The 16497-nt window shown below is 45.6% G+C and overlaps 2 protein-coding genes across 2 annotated transcripts; one reads left to right on the forward strand and one right to left on the reverse strand.

Moving 5' to 3' along the window:
• THRSP (thyroid hormone responsive) lies at positions 1035-5445 on the forward strand. Its single transcript, NM_001244376.1, is given in 2 exon segments — positions 1035-1541; positions 4960-5445. A coding segment is annotated over 1 exon segment (471 nt). The 5' UTR covers positions 1035-1052; the 3' UTR covers positions 1524-1541; positions 4960-5445.
• Positions 7610-13629, reverse strand: NDUFC2 (NADH dehydrogenase (ubiquinone) 1, subcomplex unknown, 2, 14.5kDa). The gene is given in 3 exon segments (NM_001244743.1): positions 7610-7784; positions 9469-9612; positions 13340-13629. Coding segments are annotated over 3 exon segments (369 nt in total). The 5' UTR covers positions 13515-13629; the 3' UTR covers positions 7610-7734.

Consider the following 16497-nt stretch of genomic DNA (forward strand, 5'->3'; position numbering starts at 1 on the left):
AGACAAGGATTTTTTTTTTTTTTTTTTTTTTTTTAGGGCTGCATCTGTGGCATACGGAGATTCCCAGGCTAGGGGTCTAATCAGAGCTGTAGCTGCCAGCCTACACCACAGCCACAGCAACACTAGATCTGAGCCGCTTCTGCGACCTACACCACAGCTCAGAGCAACACCAGATCCTTAAACCGCTGAGTGATCCCAGGGATCGAACCCTCAACCTCATGGTTCCTAGTTGGATTTGTTTCCACTGTGCCACGACAGGAATTCCTACAGATAAGGATGTGGGTCCCTTTAACTTGTATAACTTGTGCATCCGGATACATCCTTCCGGGGCTCTGACTGGAGATGGGAGAGGAGGTCCCAAGCTGGAATCCCAGCCCCAGTGGCACCACAGGCAGGTTCCTTTAGCTGTCTGCGCCTCAGTTTCCGCATCAGAAAAACAGGCATGTGAAAGCAGTCATCGTAGAGCTGAGGTGAGAGAGCTTCGTATAGAACTTGCTGTGCGGTAGGTGCCTCGTTAAGTGTCAGCCAGCGAACAATGACTACGCACAGCTGGGAAATTGCAGAACTGGGCTTCGGGTTGCCTTTTCAGCGATCTTTCCTCCACACCAAACCATTTCATTGCATGACCCTTCTCCCTTATTCATTTCACAGCCGAGGTTGATGAAACGAGTTGCACATTAGGACACAGAAAACCGAGGGGCAGCTTTGGTCTCGGATGACTTGAAAGAATGAATTACTGCCCTGAGGTCAAGTGCACCAGTTGCCAAAGGGAAAGGCTGCCCCAGAACTGGCCCCAGGAGCTGATGAATGAGGAGCCAGGCTTTGGCTGAGGCCAAGGTAGCGTCCCGAAATGACAGACAGAAGTCTGGCAGTCCTGTCCCTGGGCAGACAGATCGCCTGATACCGACGTGGGGACCCAAGCCCTGGGATTGGCTGAAAAGAGGGCTGTGTTGACCCACGGGCTGGGCCTTGGCAACCTGTCAAACTGCTGCAGATCCAGACATAAAAATAGCAGCGTGGAAATTGTGCTGGGGCACTCTGCCGGACTCGGCATGGACGAGAAAGCCACCATGCAGGTGCTGGCCAAGCGCTACCCCAAGAACTGCCTGCTGACCGTCATGGACCGGTACCTGGCCGTGGCTCGCAACATGGAGCAGGTGGTGATGATCCCCAGCCTGCTGCGGGATGTGCAGCTGAGTGCACATGGGTGCCAGGCCCAGTCGGGGGCCCCCGATTTCTACAACTACTTCACCATGCTCAAGGCCATCCGTGTGGCTGTGGACCATGGGCTGCTGCCCCGGGAGGAGTGGCAGGCCAAGGTGGCGGATGGCAAAAACGATGGGGCTGAGAATGAAGCTGCAGAGACTGAAGAGACCAAGGAGGAGAGGCTCTTGGGGCAGCTGGACCTAGAAGCCCAGTTCCACCTGCATTTCTCCAGCCTTCATCACATTCTTACCCATCTTACCCTGAAAGCTGAGGAGGTGACGAGGAAATACCTGGAGATAATGGGACAGGCCATGTAGCCTCGGACTCTAGGCAAGGTAACGGTGGCCATGCTTGTGGGTGTCAGAGTCCCCTGGGGGACGTTCCAGGGGAGGAGAGGGAGCAGTGGTGAACCCCAAGGCAGAGGGAGAGCCTGGATCTCAGACAAAGTCACCCTCACTTTGGGCTCCCAAGACCACAACCTGGGATGGCCTAAGGCCAGGCCTGCCTTATTATCCTTCCAACCCAGAAATGCTGAGTAGGGATGGTGAATTGTGGAAACATAAGGAAAAGTGGTTGGTGAGTGCACACTTTAGGTACACTCTATGTGTTTGTGCATTTATTAGTAAGTATGAATATGTGGAGCTATATGAACTAAACAAGTGTGTTTTCACTGTCAATTTCTTTAAGACTCTAATTAGGTGTTCCTGCCGTGGCTCAGTGGTAACAAACCTGACTAGTATCCATGCGGATGTGGGTCCAATCCCTGGCCTCGCTCGGTGGGTTAAGGATCCGGCGTTGATGGAACTGTGGTGTGAGTTGCAGACACCACTCGGATCCTGAGTTGCTGTGGCTGTGCTGTAGGCTAGCAGCTGCAGCTCCTATTTGACCCTTAGCCCAGGAACTTTCATATGCTGCAGGTGTGGCCCTAAAGACACACACACACACACACACACACACACACACACACACACAAATAAATAAAAAATAAAAAGCCAAAAAAAAAAAAAAAGAATCTTGGAGTTCCTGTTGTGGCTCAGTGGTTAACGAATCCGACTAGGAACCATGAGGTTGCGGGTTCGGTCCCTGCCCTTGCTAAGTGGGTTAAGGATCCGCCGTTCCCGTGAGCTGTGGTGTAGGTTGCAGACGCAGCTCGGATCCTGCGTTGCTGTGGCTCTGGTGTAGGCCGGCGGCTACAGTTCTGATTCGACCCCTAGCCTGGGAACCCCCATATGCCGCAGGAACGGCCCTAGAAAAGGCAGAGAGAGAGAGAAAAAAGAATCTAATTAAAGCTATGGGGTCTTTCCCCAGAATCCAAGTATATAGACACGTAATTTTATATATAATTTTGAGGGATATGCCCTCTATCATGGTTCATCTTTGATGAGTCCTAAAATGAGAACCCTGATGTCATATATTAATGATAGCTTTTTTTTTTTTTTGGGTCACACGCTTGGCATGAGGAAGTTCCTGAGTCAGGGATCGAACAAGTTTTACAGCAGCGAACCGAGCCACAGCAGTAACAACACTGGATCCTTAACCTGCTAAGCTACCAGGGAACTCTCAATAATAGCTTTTATTTGCGCACATAAATGCCAGCACAGCCCCTAAGTGCTTGACATAGAATTATCTCACTTAATCTTCATAGTAATTCTATGAAGTTGGGTTTTATTATTTCTATTTTATAAATGAAGAAATTTTCCCAAGGCATATACATACTCAGGTGTGCGTTGTGAATTCTACGTGTGTGTGGCTCTGCTTGCCAACTTTTTTTCAAGTCATGGGACTTTGAAAATTATATTTATATGGCACAAGGGGGTTCATAGTGAGGCTGCTCACAGCAGCCCTACAAGCAGGGGCACTCTGGCCATCCCAAGTTGCAGCCAGCCGCACAGAAAGCTGAAGGACTGTGATGTTGGCACTCTAAGCCGTTCCAGACACACCAGTGTGGAAGCATGCCCACTGGGAAGGCCAGTTGTGAGGACATACGCCTGTGTTGGAATCTGAGCATAGGACTGGGTTGTCAGGTGCAGCTAAGCAGGAAGCCGACTAGCAGGTGTTAGCACAGGGTAGGAGGTGAAAAGATGGCCTGGGACAGTCTTGGGTGGGTCAGTCCTGGGTAAAGATTAGGGGAACCTTGGCCAGGACACCTGCCTGTTTTTATCCTGGGCCACCTGCCAGTCCTGCTCCCATAAACTGGCTTCACGAGTGATAAACCATGTTTGTGTTCATGAGAATCTTCAAATCACCTGATGCAGGCATGTGAGGCAGGATTTTTATCTTCATTTTATTTGGAAGGAAATTAAATCCAGAGAGAAGAAATGACTCACCCAAAGTCACATAGTTAAGGGGACAGAGTAAGACTGACCCCAACTTTGAGCTGGCTGCTCTTTCCCTGACTCATTCTGGGCCATACTGTGTTACCTACATGACCTTCCAGAGGCCACTCTATAATGGTGGGAACACACATGGACCCTGAACACACAGCTTATAGAGAGCTCCACGTCAGGTATTTTCTCAGCCATTATTCCCTCCCCTACCTCAAACTCAATCCCAAACCACCAACTTCAATCCTGCTTCCTTGTCCCCTGAGGGCTCCTTGGATGGCCTTTCAGAGGTGGTTCTTGAATGTAATCGGGCTGGGTTACGAGCTCTGGGTTCACGTCCTGATTCCACCACTAATGAGCTGTGATGCCTTGATTTAGCCACCTAACTTCTCAGGGTTTGTTTCTTCACTGAATAACAGTAATAGCAAAAACAATTGATCCTTGGGGACTCCCTCTTGTGGCTCAGTGGTAACGAACCCAACTAGTATCCATGAAGATGCCAGTTAGATCCCTGGCCTCGATCAGTGGGTTAAAGATCTGGTGTTGCCGTGAGCTGTGCTGTAGGTCACAGACACGGCTCAGATCTGGCATTGCTGTGGCTGAGGCTATGGTACAGGCCAGCGGCTCAGCTCTGATTCGACCCCTAGCCTGGGAACTTCTATTTGCCGTGCTGCAGGTATGGACCTAAAAAGACAAAAACAAAACAAAATGAAACAAAGCAAAAAACAACCCCTCCAACAATTGGCACTTGAATAGTTTTCATAGTTTAAAATCACTTGCATTATCCATTATCTAATAGAATTACAATCCCCTTTTACAGATGAAAAACCTGGAAATCTGAGGAGTAAAATGAGTCCAGGTTTACTCTGGAAATGGCAAGGCAAGATGTGAATGGTCCGTAGCCCAACTCATCTCTGGTTCCTTTCCTCTACACTAGTGGGCTTCCTTAGCACCTTACAGTTCTTGCAGCCTGGGCTGGAGATGGCACTTGGAGATGGCAGAGCAGGTAGAAACCCCTTTCCTTGACCAGCTGAACTATTTTCAAAGACATGAGCAGCCCATTCTACATGGTAACTCTTCAACACACCCTAACCGTTTGTTTTTTTTTTTTGCGGCAGCTATATAGAGATTAAAAAAATATCTGGCCTCTTGTCCTGGCTCTGCACTGACCACTGTCTGTTCCTGGACTACCTGTTTCATTTTTCTGTGCAGCTTTCCTGCTTGTAAAATGTGGAGATGAAATTGGATGAGAGACTGCAGCTCAGACAACTGGATCCTTCTTTCAGCTCTGTAACGCCACCAGCGTTTTCCTATAGCAGCACCATTGAGATTTTTCAGTATTTTTCCTACCTCAATAGGGATGTGACGGTACCTTAATGATGTGACCTTATACTGACTTTTTTTTTTTTTTAATTTCTGCACTCTACAGCTTACTCTACACGACGGAAGGCAGACTCTGTGATTTGGACATGGAGCAGTTTGCTAGCTGGAGGAAAAGACCAGAAAGACTGGACCTGCAGCTGCAAGTGCTGTTGGGAATGCTTCCTTCCCTTCCTCTGAGAACCAATCCATGGACCCATGGGTCGCCTTTAGAATGCTTATTGTAATTCACAACTCTCTTACCCACTTGGGGGCGGTAGGCAGGGATTCAGGAGGGACCAGATGTTACCTGGCCAGTGGGGTACCGTAGAAAGAGAAGTTATAGCACCTGACTAACTGAAGTCACATGCCTCCTCTTGGCAGTCATTCACTGTGATTTTATTTAACTCGTAGTGAATTTTCTCGTCTATAAATGAGATGGTATTACCGACCTCATAAAGTTACAAAAATTAAATTTGATGAATCAAAAGCATTTAGGATGTGAGAGCTGTTACTATTGGTGAGTTGTTTTCTCCCACTCTCACCTTGTATTTGCTCTAGCCTGCCCAGAACTAAGGAGCAGCAGAGTCCCTGGACACTAAGTGGCTCATCCTCTTATATTTGCTGAGCACAGGTGACCTATAAACCTATTTATTACAATAGCAATAAAATACCTTGTATTTGTACATACAATTTATTAGCTTCTAAAGTATTTTTCAGGCTTTTTTTTTTTTTTTTTTTTTTTTTTTTGTCTTTTCCAGGGCCGTACCTGCGGCATATGGAGGTTCCCAGGCTAGGGGTCTAATCGGAGCTGTTGTGGCTGGCTTACGCCACAGCTCACAGCAACGCCAGATCCTTAACCCACTGAGCAAGGCCAGGGATTGAACCCTCAACCTCACGGTTCCTAGTCGGATTTGTTAACCACTGAGCCACGAAGGGAACTCTGAGGCATTTCATTTTTAACAAGTGGGACTCAAGAGATGAGAGATGGAACTCAATATTCTGTGATAAGCTATTTGGGAAGAGAATCTGAGAAAGAATGGGTATGTGCATACGTATAACTGAATCACTGATGTACAGCAGAAGTTATCACAACACTGTAAATCAACTCTACTTCAATAAACTTTAAAAACAGGAGGTGGGGGTGGGATGGACTAGACTTTGCGGTTAATAGATTCAAACTATTGCCTTTGGAGTGGATAAGCAATGAGACCCTGCTGTAGAGCACAGGGAACTATATCTAATCACTTGTAATGGAACATGATGGAGGATAATGTGAAAAAAAGAATGTATATATATGTGTAACTGGGTCACTCTGCTGTACAGCAGAAATTGACAGAACCTGTAAATCAACTATAATAAAATTTTTTTTAAAAAGTGAAGAAAACTCTGATTTTGCCCAGAAACCATCTGTTTATATTCATATTGCCACCTAATTTGAAATCACATATAAATAATCTCGTTAATCCCCAAAAAACAATGATTGTGAAATCTGGGCTTGGGAGCAAAAACTTTTTGGACAAACATTTGAACTTGATAAGCCATAGAGAGTAACCTCATTCTAGTGAGGTGGGATCTTTTACTTGTAGTTGTACCAGACTCCACTGTAGACAGCGTCGGCTACTGAGCCTGCTTTCTCTGGGATGATCCATCTAAGAGCAGGGACCCCTTCCCAGTTCATCTTCTAGCTGCTCTCCTGGTCTTGAGTCTCTTTCTTCTAAACCACCCTCTATGCTGCTGTAGAGTTCAGCGATATAAACCTAACCATGTTATTCTTATTGAAAATCCTTTAGTGGTTTTCCACTAACTATAGGATCAAGTCAAAATTATTCTACATGACTCACAAAAGCTTCTATAATCTGACTTGCTTTGTTTTGTTTTCACCAGAACTGAAGCAGGCAAAACTCTTCTGTGAGTGGCCACATATTAAATATTTCAGGCTCGGGAGGCCATAAGGTCTCTGTTACACCACGCAATTCTGTAGCCATAAACATGTATACAAATGAGCATGGCTGTGTTCCATTAAAATTGTTTGGCAGTGAGCCAGATTTGGCCCACAGGCCAGTTTGTCAACTCTGAACTAGTACTAAAGCCCATTTTAAAATCTGCCAGGAGGAGCTCCCGTTGGGGCTCAGTGGTAATGAATCCGACCAGTATCTGTGAGGATACAGGTTTGATCCCTGGCTTCATTCAGTGGGTTAAGGATCCGGTGTTGCACAGACATGGCTTGGATTTGGCATTGCTGTGGCTGTGGTGTAGGCCAGCAGCTACGGCTCTGATTCAACCCCTAGCCTGGGAATCTCCATATGCTGCAGGTGCAGCCCAAAAAATACAAAAAAAAAAAAAAAAAAAAAAAAAAAAAAAGGAAAGAAAGAAAGAAAAGAAAAAAAAAGAATCCAACTTGCTGCAGCTCAGGTTGTTGGGGAGGCATAGATTTGATCCCAGGTCTGAGAAATTTCACATGCTGTGGGTGAGGCCAACTAAGGAAAAAAAAAAAAAAATCTGCCAGATGTCCTGAAGACATGGGTTTGATCCCTGGCCCTGCTCAATGGGTTAAGGAGCCAGTGTTGCTGTGACCTGTGGTGAGGTCAGAGATGTGGCTCGGATCTGGCGTTGCTGTGGCTGTGGTGTAGGCCAGCAGCTGCACCTCCGATTTGACCCCTAGCCCTGGAACTTCCATAGGCTGTGGGTGCCTTAAAAAAAAAAAAAAGGGTCAAGAGTGCTTATGAAGACCATTTTAATCACAAGGTGTTAACATAATATTAACATAAAGTTCAAATATCATAGAAATTTGAATTCAGAAATAAGCAGTATCACTGAAACCGGAGCAAGCCTTTTGGAGACTTCAACGCACTGGATGGAATTCTTCAAGAATTTCACCGTAAGTTTTCTTATCTATAAAAAGAAAGATCACAAAAGATTTTAAAATTGTGTTTTAAAAATCATATTTCCTAAAGAAAAATTAACACTTAATATTCTTATAAGAACTGCCATTGCCTTATTTTCTAATTCTCCAGCATGGCTTGGCAATCACTGAGACATTTTGTTTTACTGAATGAGGAATAACTCTGGAACAGACTGGTGACGTCCAGAGGGTTGTCTGGAGGGGCAACGTGCTGCCAGGGGGATCTTGGCTGAAGGGGTGAAAGAAGGAATGAATGAGGAGGGGCCAGGAGCTGAGGCGGTCAAGCTCTCCACGCCTGAACCGTCGGTGCAGGAGGCTCCTGGCACCCTGCCGGCAACCTGCAGCTCAGAGAGAATGGGCTGTGAAGCTCTACATGCTGCCGGAGGGAGCTAGTGGAGATGTGGAGGCAGAGAGCCAGAGGGAGACTGAAGACTGCCTGCCACTGGGTCTCCCTCTTAGGAGTGAATATTCCCAAGACTCCTTCTAGCTCTAACATCCAGCAGTTAAGAACATTCCCCATCCCTGATATATCCGCTATTGATGGCTTGGTACTAGTCTTTGGCTCTTCATTGGCAAAAAATTCCGTACTTTTTTGATCCACCATAAACATCACCTATGAGACTGAAGGCTATGGAAATTTTAGATTAATAAAATTTCAGATAAATAGGATCTCAAAGATCATAATTCAGTCTGATGATGTTTAAATATTTAATATCGCATTTACATGAATAGGAAAATCTAAAAATCTATACATTTACAAGTTCAAAAATTTCCTCCATTCATTCATACATGCACACTTCTGTATTATGTATGTGTATAAAATACAAACAACACGACAGTTGTATCACAATTACATTCACAGTGGCACAAGATAAGTAGAGTGTGCTTAGGAAATTCCCGCCCATATCTGGATGAAGGCTTCACTGAGATGATGAATCTTGAGCAGGAATTTGCTAGATGTACAGGGTGGAAATGGGGCAAGAGGAGGATCGAGGGGGCACAGTGCGTATAAGGCGGTACAGGGCAGGTTCAGGACACAGCATCTCATGAGGCAGGACTCTGTGTAGTTCAGGCCAGCCACTATTTACTAAGTGCCTGCTATGTGTATGCTCTCTGCTGGAGGCTGGGGAAACAAAGACACAGTCCAGTGAGGGACATAGCTGAGTATGTAATGGGGCAGATAAAAGGAACAGGCGAAGTGTTTCTACCAGGCAATTAGCTCAACCTGGGAAAATAGGCCATCCTAGCGAGTCTATCGTAAGCATGGCCATATTTATCCAGAGAGATGTGATCTGGGGGAAGACCAAACGCAGAGGCACACTGGAGGCAAGTTCAAGAGTCCACCCAAGAGGTCATCAGAGCCTGAACCAGGGTAGTGGCAACGGCAGAGAGGAAAGTTCAGAGTTGAGAATTGTTTAGGGAGTAGAATTAGACTTGACTAATGGGAAGCGAAAGAGAGAGACGTCAAGAGGATTCCCAGGCTTCTGTGTGGAGTACCCAGGTGGACAGTAGTGCCATGCACTGAAACTAGATATATGAGTTCAAGAGGATTCTGCCTAAGGAGATGTGGAAGTCAGAAGAATACAGAAGGAACTGAAGTCAAAGGCATTAACGGGGATTAACGGGGGAAATGATACAGAGTAAGACAAGTTCTCTACAATTAACTTGAAATACCTTTTTCAGGAAAATCCTCTGGATGTGACTTTACATATGCAAACATATCATGGTCCCTCAGAGCATACATATAGTCTTGACGTTTTAAAAGATAATATCCAAAAAAAACAAAAGAAGTAACATATAGAAGCTGGCGATGCAAACCTGAAATTCAAACACATCCCAAAGAAAGCAAAAATCAGTCATGCGTATTAAAAAAAAATCTCATTTTTATATTTCAGATATATATTTCTTCCAATATTGCTAAAAAAAAAAAAAAAAAAAAAAGGGTTTTGAATATGGGTATTTTGAACAAACAGTCTTGACCTGGGGACATCTCCCTAAGGTGATCTAGCAATTAAGAAGAGCAACAGAAATCTACAAATATAAATATCAATAGAACCCAAGGTTTTTAAAATTTAGGTTTTATAAGTTTCTTCAAAGAACAGTGTGGATAAGTACAAAAACTTGAATGGTAGACTGAGAACAAAAATAAAAGTTTTTCTTTTTTAATAAGTTAACTTTAGGGAGTTCCCGTCCTGGCTCAGTGATTAATGAATCTGACTAGGAACCATGAGGTTGCGGGTTCGATCCCTGGCCTTGCTCAGTGGGTTAAGGATCTGGTGTTGCCCTGAGCTGTGGTATAGGTCACAGACGCGGCTAGGATCCCAAGTTGCTGTGGCTCTGGCGTAGGCCAGTGGCTACAGCTCTGATTGGACCCCTAGCCTGGGAACCTCCATATGCCGCAGGAGAGGCCCTAAAAAAGAAAAAAAGACAAAAACAAAAACAAAAAACAAAAGTTAACTTCAGACATATCCCGGAACATGTTCAGGACATGATACGCAGAGATAAAGCCTTCTACAAATAATCTAAAAGCAATTTGGTTTGTCTCCATATACCGATTTATTTGCATATCTAGTGGTTACTAAAACAGTGCATTATACTACAAATATATCTCGATTCTCTTTTGTATCTTCCAAATTTTGTAATTTTGCGTGTATTACCTATTCAAAAAATGTCTTTAGAAAAATCGGCTGGAGTTCCCGTCGTGGTACAGCAGAAAAGAATCCGACTGGGAACCATGAGGTTGCAGATTCAATCCCTGGCCTCAGTCAGTAGCCTGAGGATCTGGAGATGCTGTCAGCTGTTAGCTGTGGTGTAGGTCACAGATGAGATGCCAATCCTGCGTTGGTGTGGCATAGGCCAGAAGCTGTGGCTCCGACTGATTCTCGGAACCTCCATATGCCACGCGTGTGGCCCCAGAAACCAAAAAAAAAAAAATCAGCCTACTGGAGTTCTTTTGTGGCGAAGTGGGTTAAGGATCCAACATTGTCACTGCAGTGGTTTGGGTCACTGCTGCGGGGCAGGTTCCTGGCCCAGGAGTTTCCACTATACTTTAATTTAAAAAAAATCCAACTGAAAAAAGTTTGTTTAGTATTGCTGGGTATGGTGTGCATATCAGGAGTATCAGAAGATGAAGGTGGAAGACCTACACCACAGCTCACAGCAACACCAGATCCTTAACCCACTGAGTGAGGCCAGGGATCAAACCTTCATCCTCATGGACGCTAGTCATGCTGAGCCATGGTGGGAACTCCTAAATCCTGTCAATTCTATCTTATAAATACTTCCTTTCCTCACTTGAGGGAATTTATGCTCAGCTACACTAACTGGTCTCCTTTTATCTCATTTTCCACTCCACACTGATCCCAGCTTTTACCGTTTTTAAGAGGAATTTTTTTTTTGTCACCACAGCTCACGGCAGCGCCAGATCCTTAACCCACTGAGCAAGGCCAGGGATCGAACCCGCAACCTCAAGGTTCCTAGTCGGATTCGTTAACCACTGAGCCACGACGGGAACTCCAAGAGGAATTTTTACTAAAATACAAACCTAGCCTGTCAGCCTCTTCTTCAGTTATGGCCATCAGGATCCTAAATTCCTGTATACAACCTCCTAGGCCTAGAAACCGCTGCATGCCATGGGCATGGCCAAAACAAACAAACCAATGAGGTGAGATTAAGTGGCACATACTTCAAGTTTAGCCAACCCTTTCTTCCTCTGGAACAGTATCTCTCCAATCTGCTTTCTTCCAAAGCACACTCTGCCCACCCACTTCTATTAGAACACTGTGTGTCACACCTAGATCCACACCTGTTTATCCGATATATCCAATGTGTAATACTGCCTGGCACAGAGAAAGCTCAATAAAGGCTGAACAACTATATGGTACATCATTTGCGTAACGAGAGCTAAGGAAAGGGAAACTTGTTTAGCACCTTCTGTGTGCCAGGTCATTTACCTACAGAATTTCCCATAATTCTCTCCACACAAACAAAATGCAAAGAAGAATTATCCTTATTTTACAGATGAGGAAACTGGCTCAGACCAAGCAACTTGCCCAAGGTGACAGTGGAGCAAGGTCATTTAGTTTCAAAGTGGACCTCTTTCCATGACACCAAGCAACAGGCTTGGGCAAGTATGGAGTGGTGATACATCCAGCACAGATGGAATTTCAAGTCTATGTGAGCACCAGAAATGCTGATATGGTGGGCTTACAGACAGCTGGAAGGCAAAAGAGGCAAAAGCGGGGTGATTCCTGGTTGCTTGAACCACTGTATAAGCTTTCTTCCTAAATGGGCTCCTTTGACTCCAATCAGTTCCTGACAAAGCTGACCTTTTATTTATGCTTTTTTTTTAGGGGTGCACCTGTGGCATATGGAAGTTCCCATGCTAGGGGTCGAATTGGAGCTGGAGCCACAGCCACAGCAACTTGGGATCTGAGCCAAGTCTGTGACCTACCCCCACAGCTCACAGCAATGCCAGATCCCTGGCCCACTGAGAGGAATCAAATCCGCATCTTCATGGATACTAGTCAGATTCATTTCCGCTGCATCACAACGGGAACTCCCAAGCTGACCTTTTAAAACACATGTCTGATGCCTGCACTTTCCCTCACAGCTCTCAAAAGCATGTAAGGTTCCTGTATGCCTAGAGAACAAACTGCCATGATCTACCTAAATCTTTGTTGCCTTATCACCCTACTCACTCATCTTCCCCTCATTCACTCCCACTGGCCTCTCATGGGCCTGGAAGGCTCTAAGTATCTGTCAAAATAAATATCAAAGCTGAGTTCAAAGACACCTTCTACAGTTTCCCTCTTTTCTCTTCTGCAGCCCTTAGTACAGCTACTGTGTTACCTACTACCAGTGTTGATCTCTGGCAGGTGGCCACTGACCTATAGGAAATACAACCCAGTGGTTTAGAGCCTCCTACTCTATGTGAGGTCTCCAGACCAGCAGCATCTGAGAGAATGTGAACATCAAAACTGTCGCCAGATCTAAGGAATCTGAATCCGCATTTGAACAAGACCCCCAAGTTATCAGTATGCACACTAAATCTGAGAAGTGTTGGTTCTGAATAGAGACTCTGAGGTTTGAAAACAGAACGCGCCACATGACCTTGGGCAAGCTGCTTTAACCCCTCTCAGGCTCTGTTTCCCCACTGTGGATAATCCCCCCTCCCCCAAGGTGTTGGAAGACTAAATGCTATAATGCACGCAGTGTTAGTAGTGCACTGCACAGACTGATCACCCATTTTTGCACACCCCACAGCGCAGAGAGGGGAGCAGGGAGTTCACACCTGGTCCTTACAGACTCACTGTGAGGTCGTGGTTTGCATTGCACCCTCGGTTGGACCTGAAGTGCAATGACGCTCTAGTCGGGCCCGATGCTGAGGAGCTGAGCGGGCACGCAAACCTCAGGAAGGCGAGGCGGGGCCTTTTAGGCGAAAGGCCCTGAAAAGCGAAGGCACCTCGCGCAGCCTGAGGTGGAGCCGGCCCTGAGCCCCGCGACCCCCACTCCTCCCATCCGATCCAGCCCGCGCAGCCCTCACCGGCCGACACCACTGGCCTCCGCCGGATCGCGTTATCAATCAGGCCGGAGCAGTAGCCCAAGAAGCCCATGTAGACGAGCCGCGGGTCGGTTAGCTTGGGCGGCGGCAGGCTCCGGGCCTCATTCGGAAGGAACTGTAAGGGCACTCGGCCCGGCCGTCCGCTCATCATGGTCATGCCGTTCCCACTTGAGGCCTGGTTTCAGGCCGCCAACTACAAAGAAAAGCACCACGACCACTGCAGGAGCCCAAGCCACAAGCCTTCTCCTCCGAGCGCGGGGCTGAAGGGCATCGCGCAGGGCGGTGCGGCGCCCAAACGCTTCCCCGTGCGCGCTGCTACCGGAGCCGCGGAAGCGAGGTTCCGGGCTACTAAGTGGCCCACACTGTTCGCCTGACTCCCGGCGCTGACTCCACTGGTGGAGTTTTGGAGGCTTGGTTCCTGGGGTCGAGATGCCAAGCAAAACGAGCCCCCCCCACACCCCTTTTCTCTCTCTCTCTCTCAACCTCCCAATCGCAATTGCCTCTCCTTCCCCGAATGTTCCTTCAGCAAGAATTTATTTTTGCATATGACATTAACAAATGCGTTTGATGGTTAGTTTTAAGAAACGTAATTAATTACATTTTTATAAAAGCTAGTTTTCACTTTTTGGGTTTCCCATCGTTCATTCGCACAGACACACCTTTCAAAATCTAAAATTAACGTCCAGTCAGCCATAAAGAATTCACAGAAGTCAAGACTGGGTCATGTAGCCAAAATCGAAATTTAGCCTGGGTCTTCAGGTCCTTGCCCGTGGCTGGGAGACGAGCTATTTCCTAAAGGTTTGAGGAGTGAAAAAAAAAAAAAAAAAAGAAGGAATCCATAACAATCTGTCAAGTAATTGTCCAGTCTCCACTAGCCCGCCTCCAATACTGAAGCACTCAGATCTCTGAATAGCTCTCTGTCTAGACAGCGTTTCCTAACAAGGAGCTAAAATGTCTTTTCTTGTCTATTCTTTAGCGGGATCAACATTTTATCTAGAGAAATATTCGTTAAACCAGAGGTTCATGCAAAGTTATATGCATCAGGTATTGACCTTCAAAGTGGAAGAATATATCAATTAATAAAAGATGGGTCTTTTATGCCTACAAAAAGCACTTCTAGATCTGTGTATATTTCAAGTTAGGGTTTTCTAAAGGAATGTATATTGGAACAGTTTTCTGGAAGGCAGCAAATGTTCCAGAGGTCAAAATTCGCTTTTTGACCCAGTAATTACATGTCTGAGGAGCTCTCTTGCGTAAATACTAGTATAATATACAAAAAGTTTTATTGTGCAATCTTTTTTTTTGGCATGCCTGCAGCATATGGAAGTTTCCAGGCCAGGGGCTGAATCTGGGCCACAGGGGTGACTGGGATTCCTAACCCACTGTACCACAAGAGAGATCCCTGCAGTCTTTTTTTTTTTTTTTAACTAAATGTTTCTTTTAAAATTATATCAAAAGAATGAAAACCACCAAAAATCTATTTCAGGATTATGCAAATTTTCCAGCACTAGATGAACCACTAGGCAAACACAAATATTCCAGTGAGGTTTACACATTTTTTTAGTATTTCTGCTGCTGAAGCGTGCACCTTCTGTTCATTTTTCTTTCTTTCTGTCTGTCTTTTTAGGGCTGCACCCCCGCCATATGGAGGTTCCCAGGCTACAGGTCATATTGGAGCGATAGCTGCTGGCCTATGCCACAGCCATGCCAGATCTGAGCCGTGTCTGCAACCTACACCACAGCTCATGGCAACACTGGATCCTTAACCCACTGAGCGAGGCCAGGGATTGAACCTGCATCCTCATGGATACTAGTCAGATTCATTTCCGCTGAGCCATGATGGGAACTCTTGTCCATTTTTTGATTGGGCTGTTTTATTGTTGAGTTGTATGAACTGTGTGTGTATTCTGGAGATTAAGCCTTTGTTAGTCACTTCTATGTGTACTGATAATAGAACGAACTTCAAAATATACTAAGAAAAGAAGTAAGAATGTAACAGTAGGTATAATTTGTGTGTATAGAGATATTTGTGTGTGGACAGAATACCTCTGCTGTCTCTGGAAAGATACACAAGATATTGATAGCAATGGGTGCCTCTTGGTAGAGGAGTTGGGTGGCTGGGGACTTTCTGAATCTTTCTCCATGTACATGAAAATATAACTAAGAAAACACTGTTTTCCTCTACTTGACATAAAATAAAGTTCAATTCTTTACAATGGCCTAAAAGACCCTGCATGACTTGGGCCCTGCCTACTTCTCCCACTTCAACTACTCTACTTCTTGGCTCTTACAAATCACTAGCCGAGAGAATATAAATTCTTTTCTTTTTTTCTTTCTTTTTCTTTTTAGGGCTGTATCCACAGCATATATATGTTCCCAGGCTAAGGGTCGAATCAGAGCTACAGCTGCTGGCCAACACCACAGCCACAGCAACTCAGGATCCCAGCCACATCTGCCACCTACACCACAGCTCATAGCAACACCAGATCCTTATCCCACTAAGAGAGTCCAGGGGTCGAACCTGCATCCTCATGGATACTAGTTGGGTTCGTTAACCACTGGGCCATGAAGGGAACTCCTAGAATATAAATTCTCAAGTGCAGTACATTTCCCGTTGTGGCACAGTGGAACTGAATCTGACTAGTATCCATGAGGATGCAGGTTCGATCCCTGGCCTTGCTCAGTGGTTTGGGGATTCAGTGTTGCTGTGAGCTGTGGTGTAGGTCACCGACAAAACTTGGATCCCGAGTTTCTATGGCTGTGGTGTAGGTCGATAGATGTAGCTCTGATTCGACCCCTAGCCTGGGAACTTCCCTATGCCGAGGGTGCAGCCCCAAAAAGAAAAAAAAAAAAAATTCTTGCAGGAATATGTCTTTCTTGTTCTTTTTTTGATCTCTAGCATCTAGCACAGTGCATAATGCTCAACAGAATTCAGTGAATATTTTCTGAAGCAATAATGAATTTGCCTTTCAAAGTTTTAGGAAGGATTAGAAAAGGTCGCGTCTAGCATCCTACTTGGCATAGAGGAGGCTCTCAACAGAGAGGGTCGCAATGTGGGACTGCTTCTTTGTGTATCACTTGAAAGGCTCTCATACATGGGAATAGAAGCTCATTATATATTGCTCTGCAAACTAACTGGT

The sequence above is a fragment of the Sus scrofa genome, chromosome 9 (genome assembly GCF_000003025.6).
Source record: "Sus scrofa isolate TJ Tabasco breed Duroc chromosome 9, Sscrofa11.1, whole genome shotgun sequence".
Lineage (NCBI taxonomy): Eukaryota > Metazoa > Chordata > Mammalia > Artiodactyla > Suidae > Sus > Sus scrofa.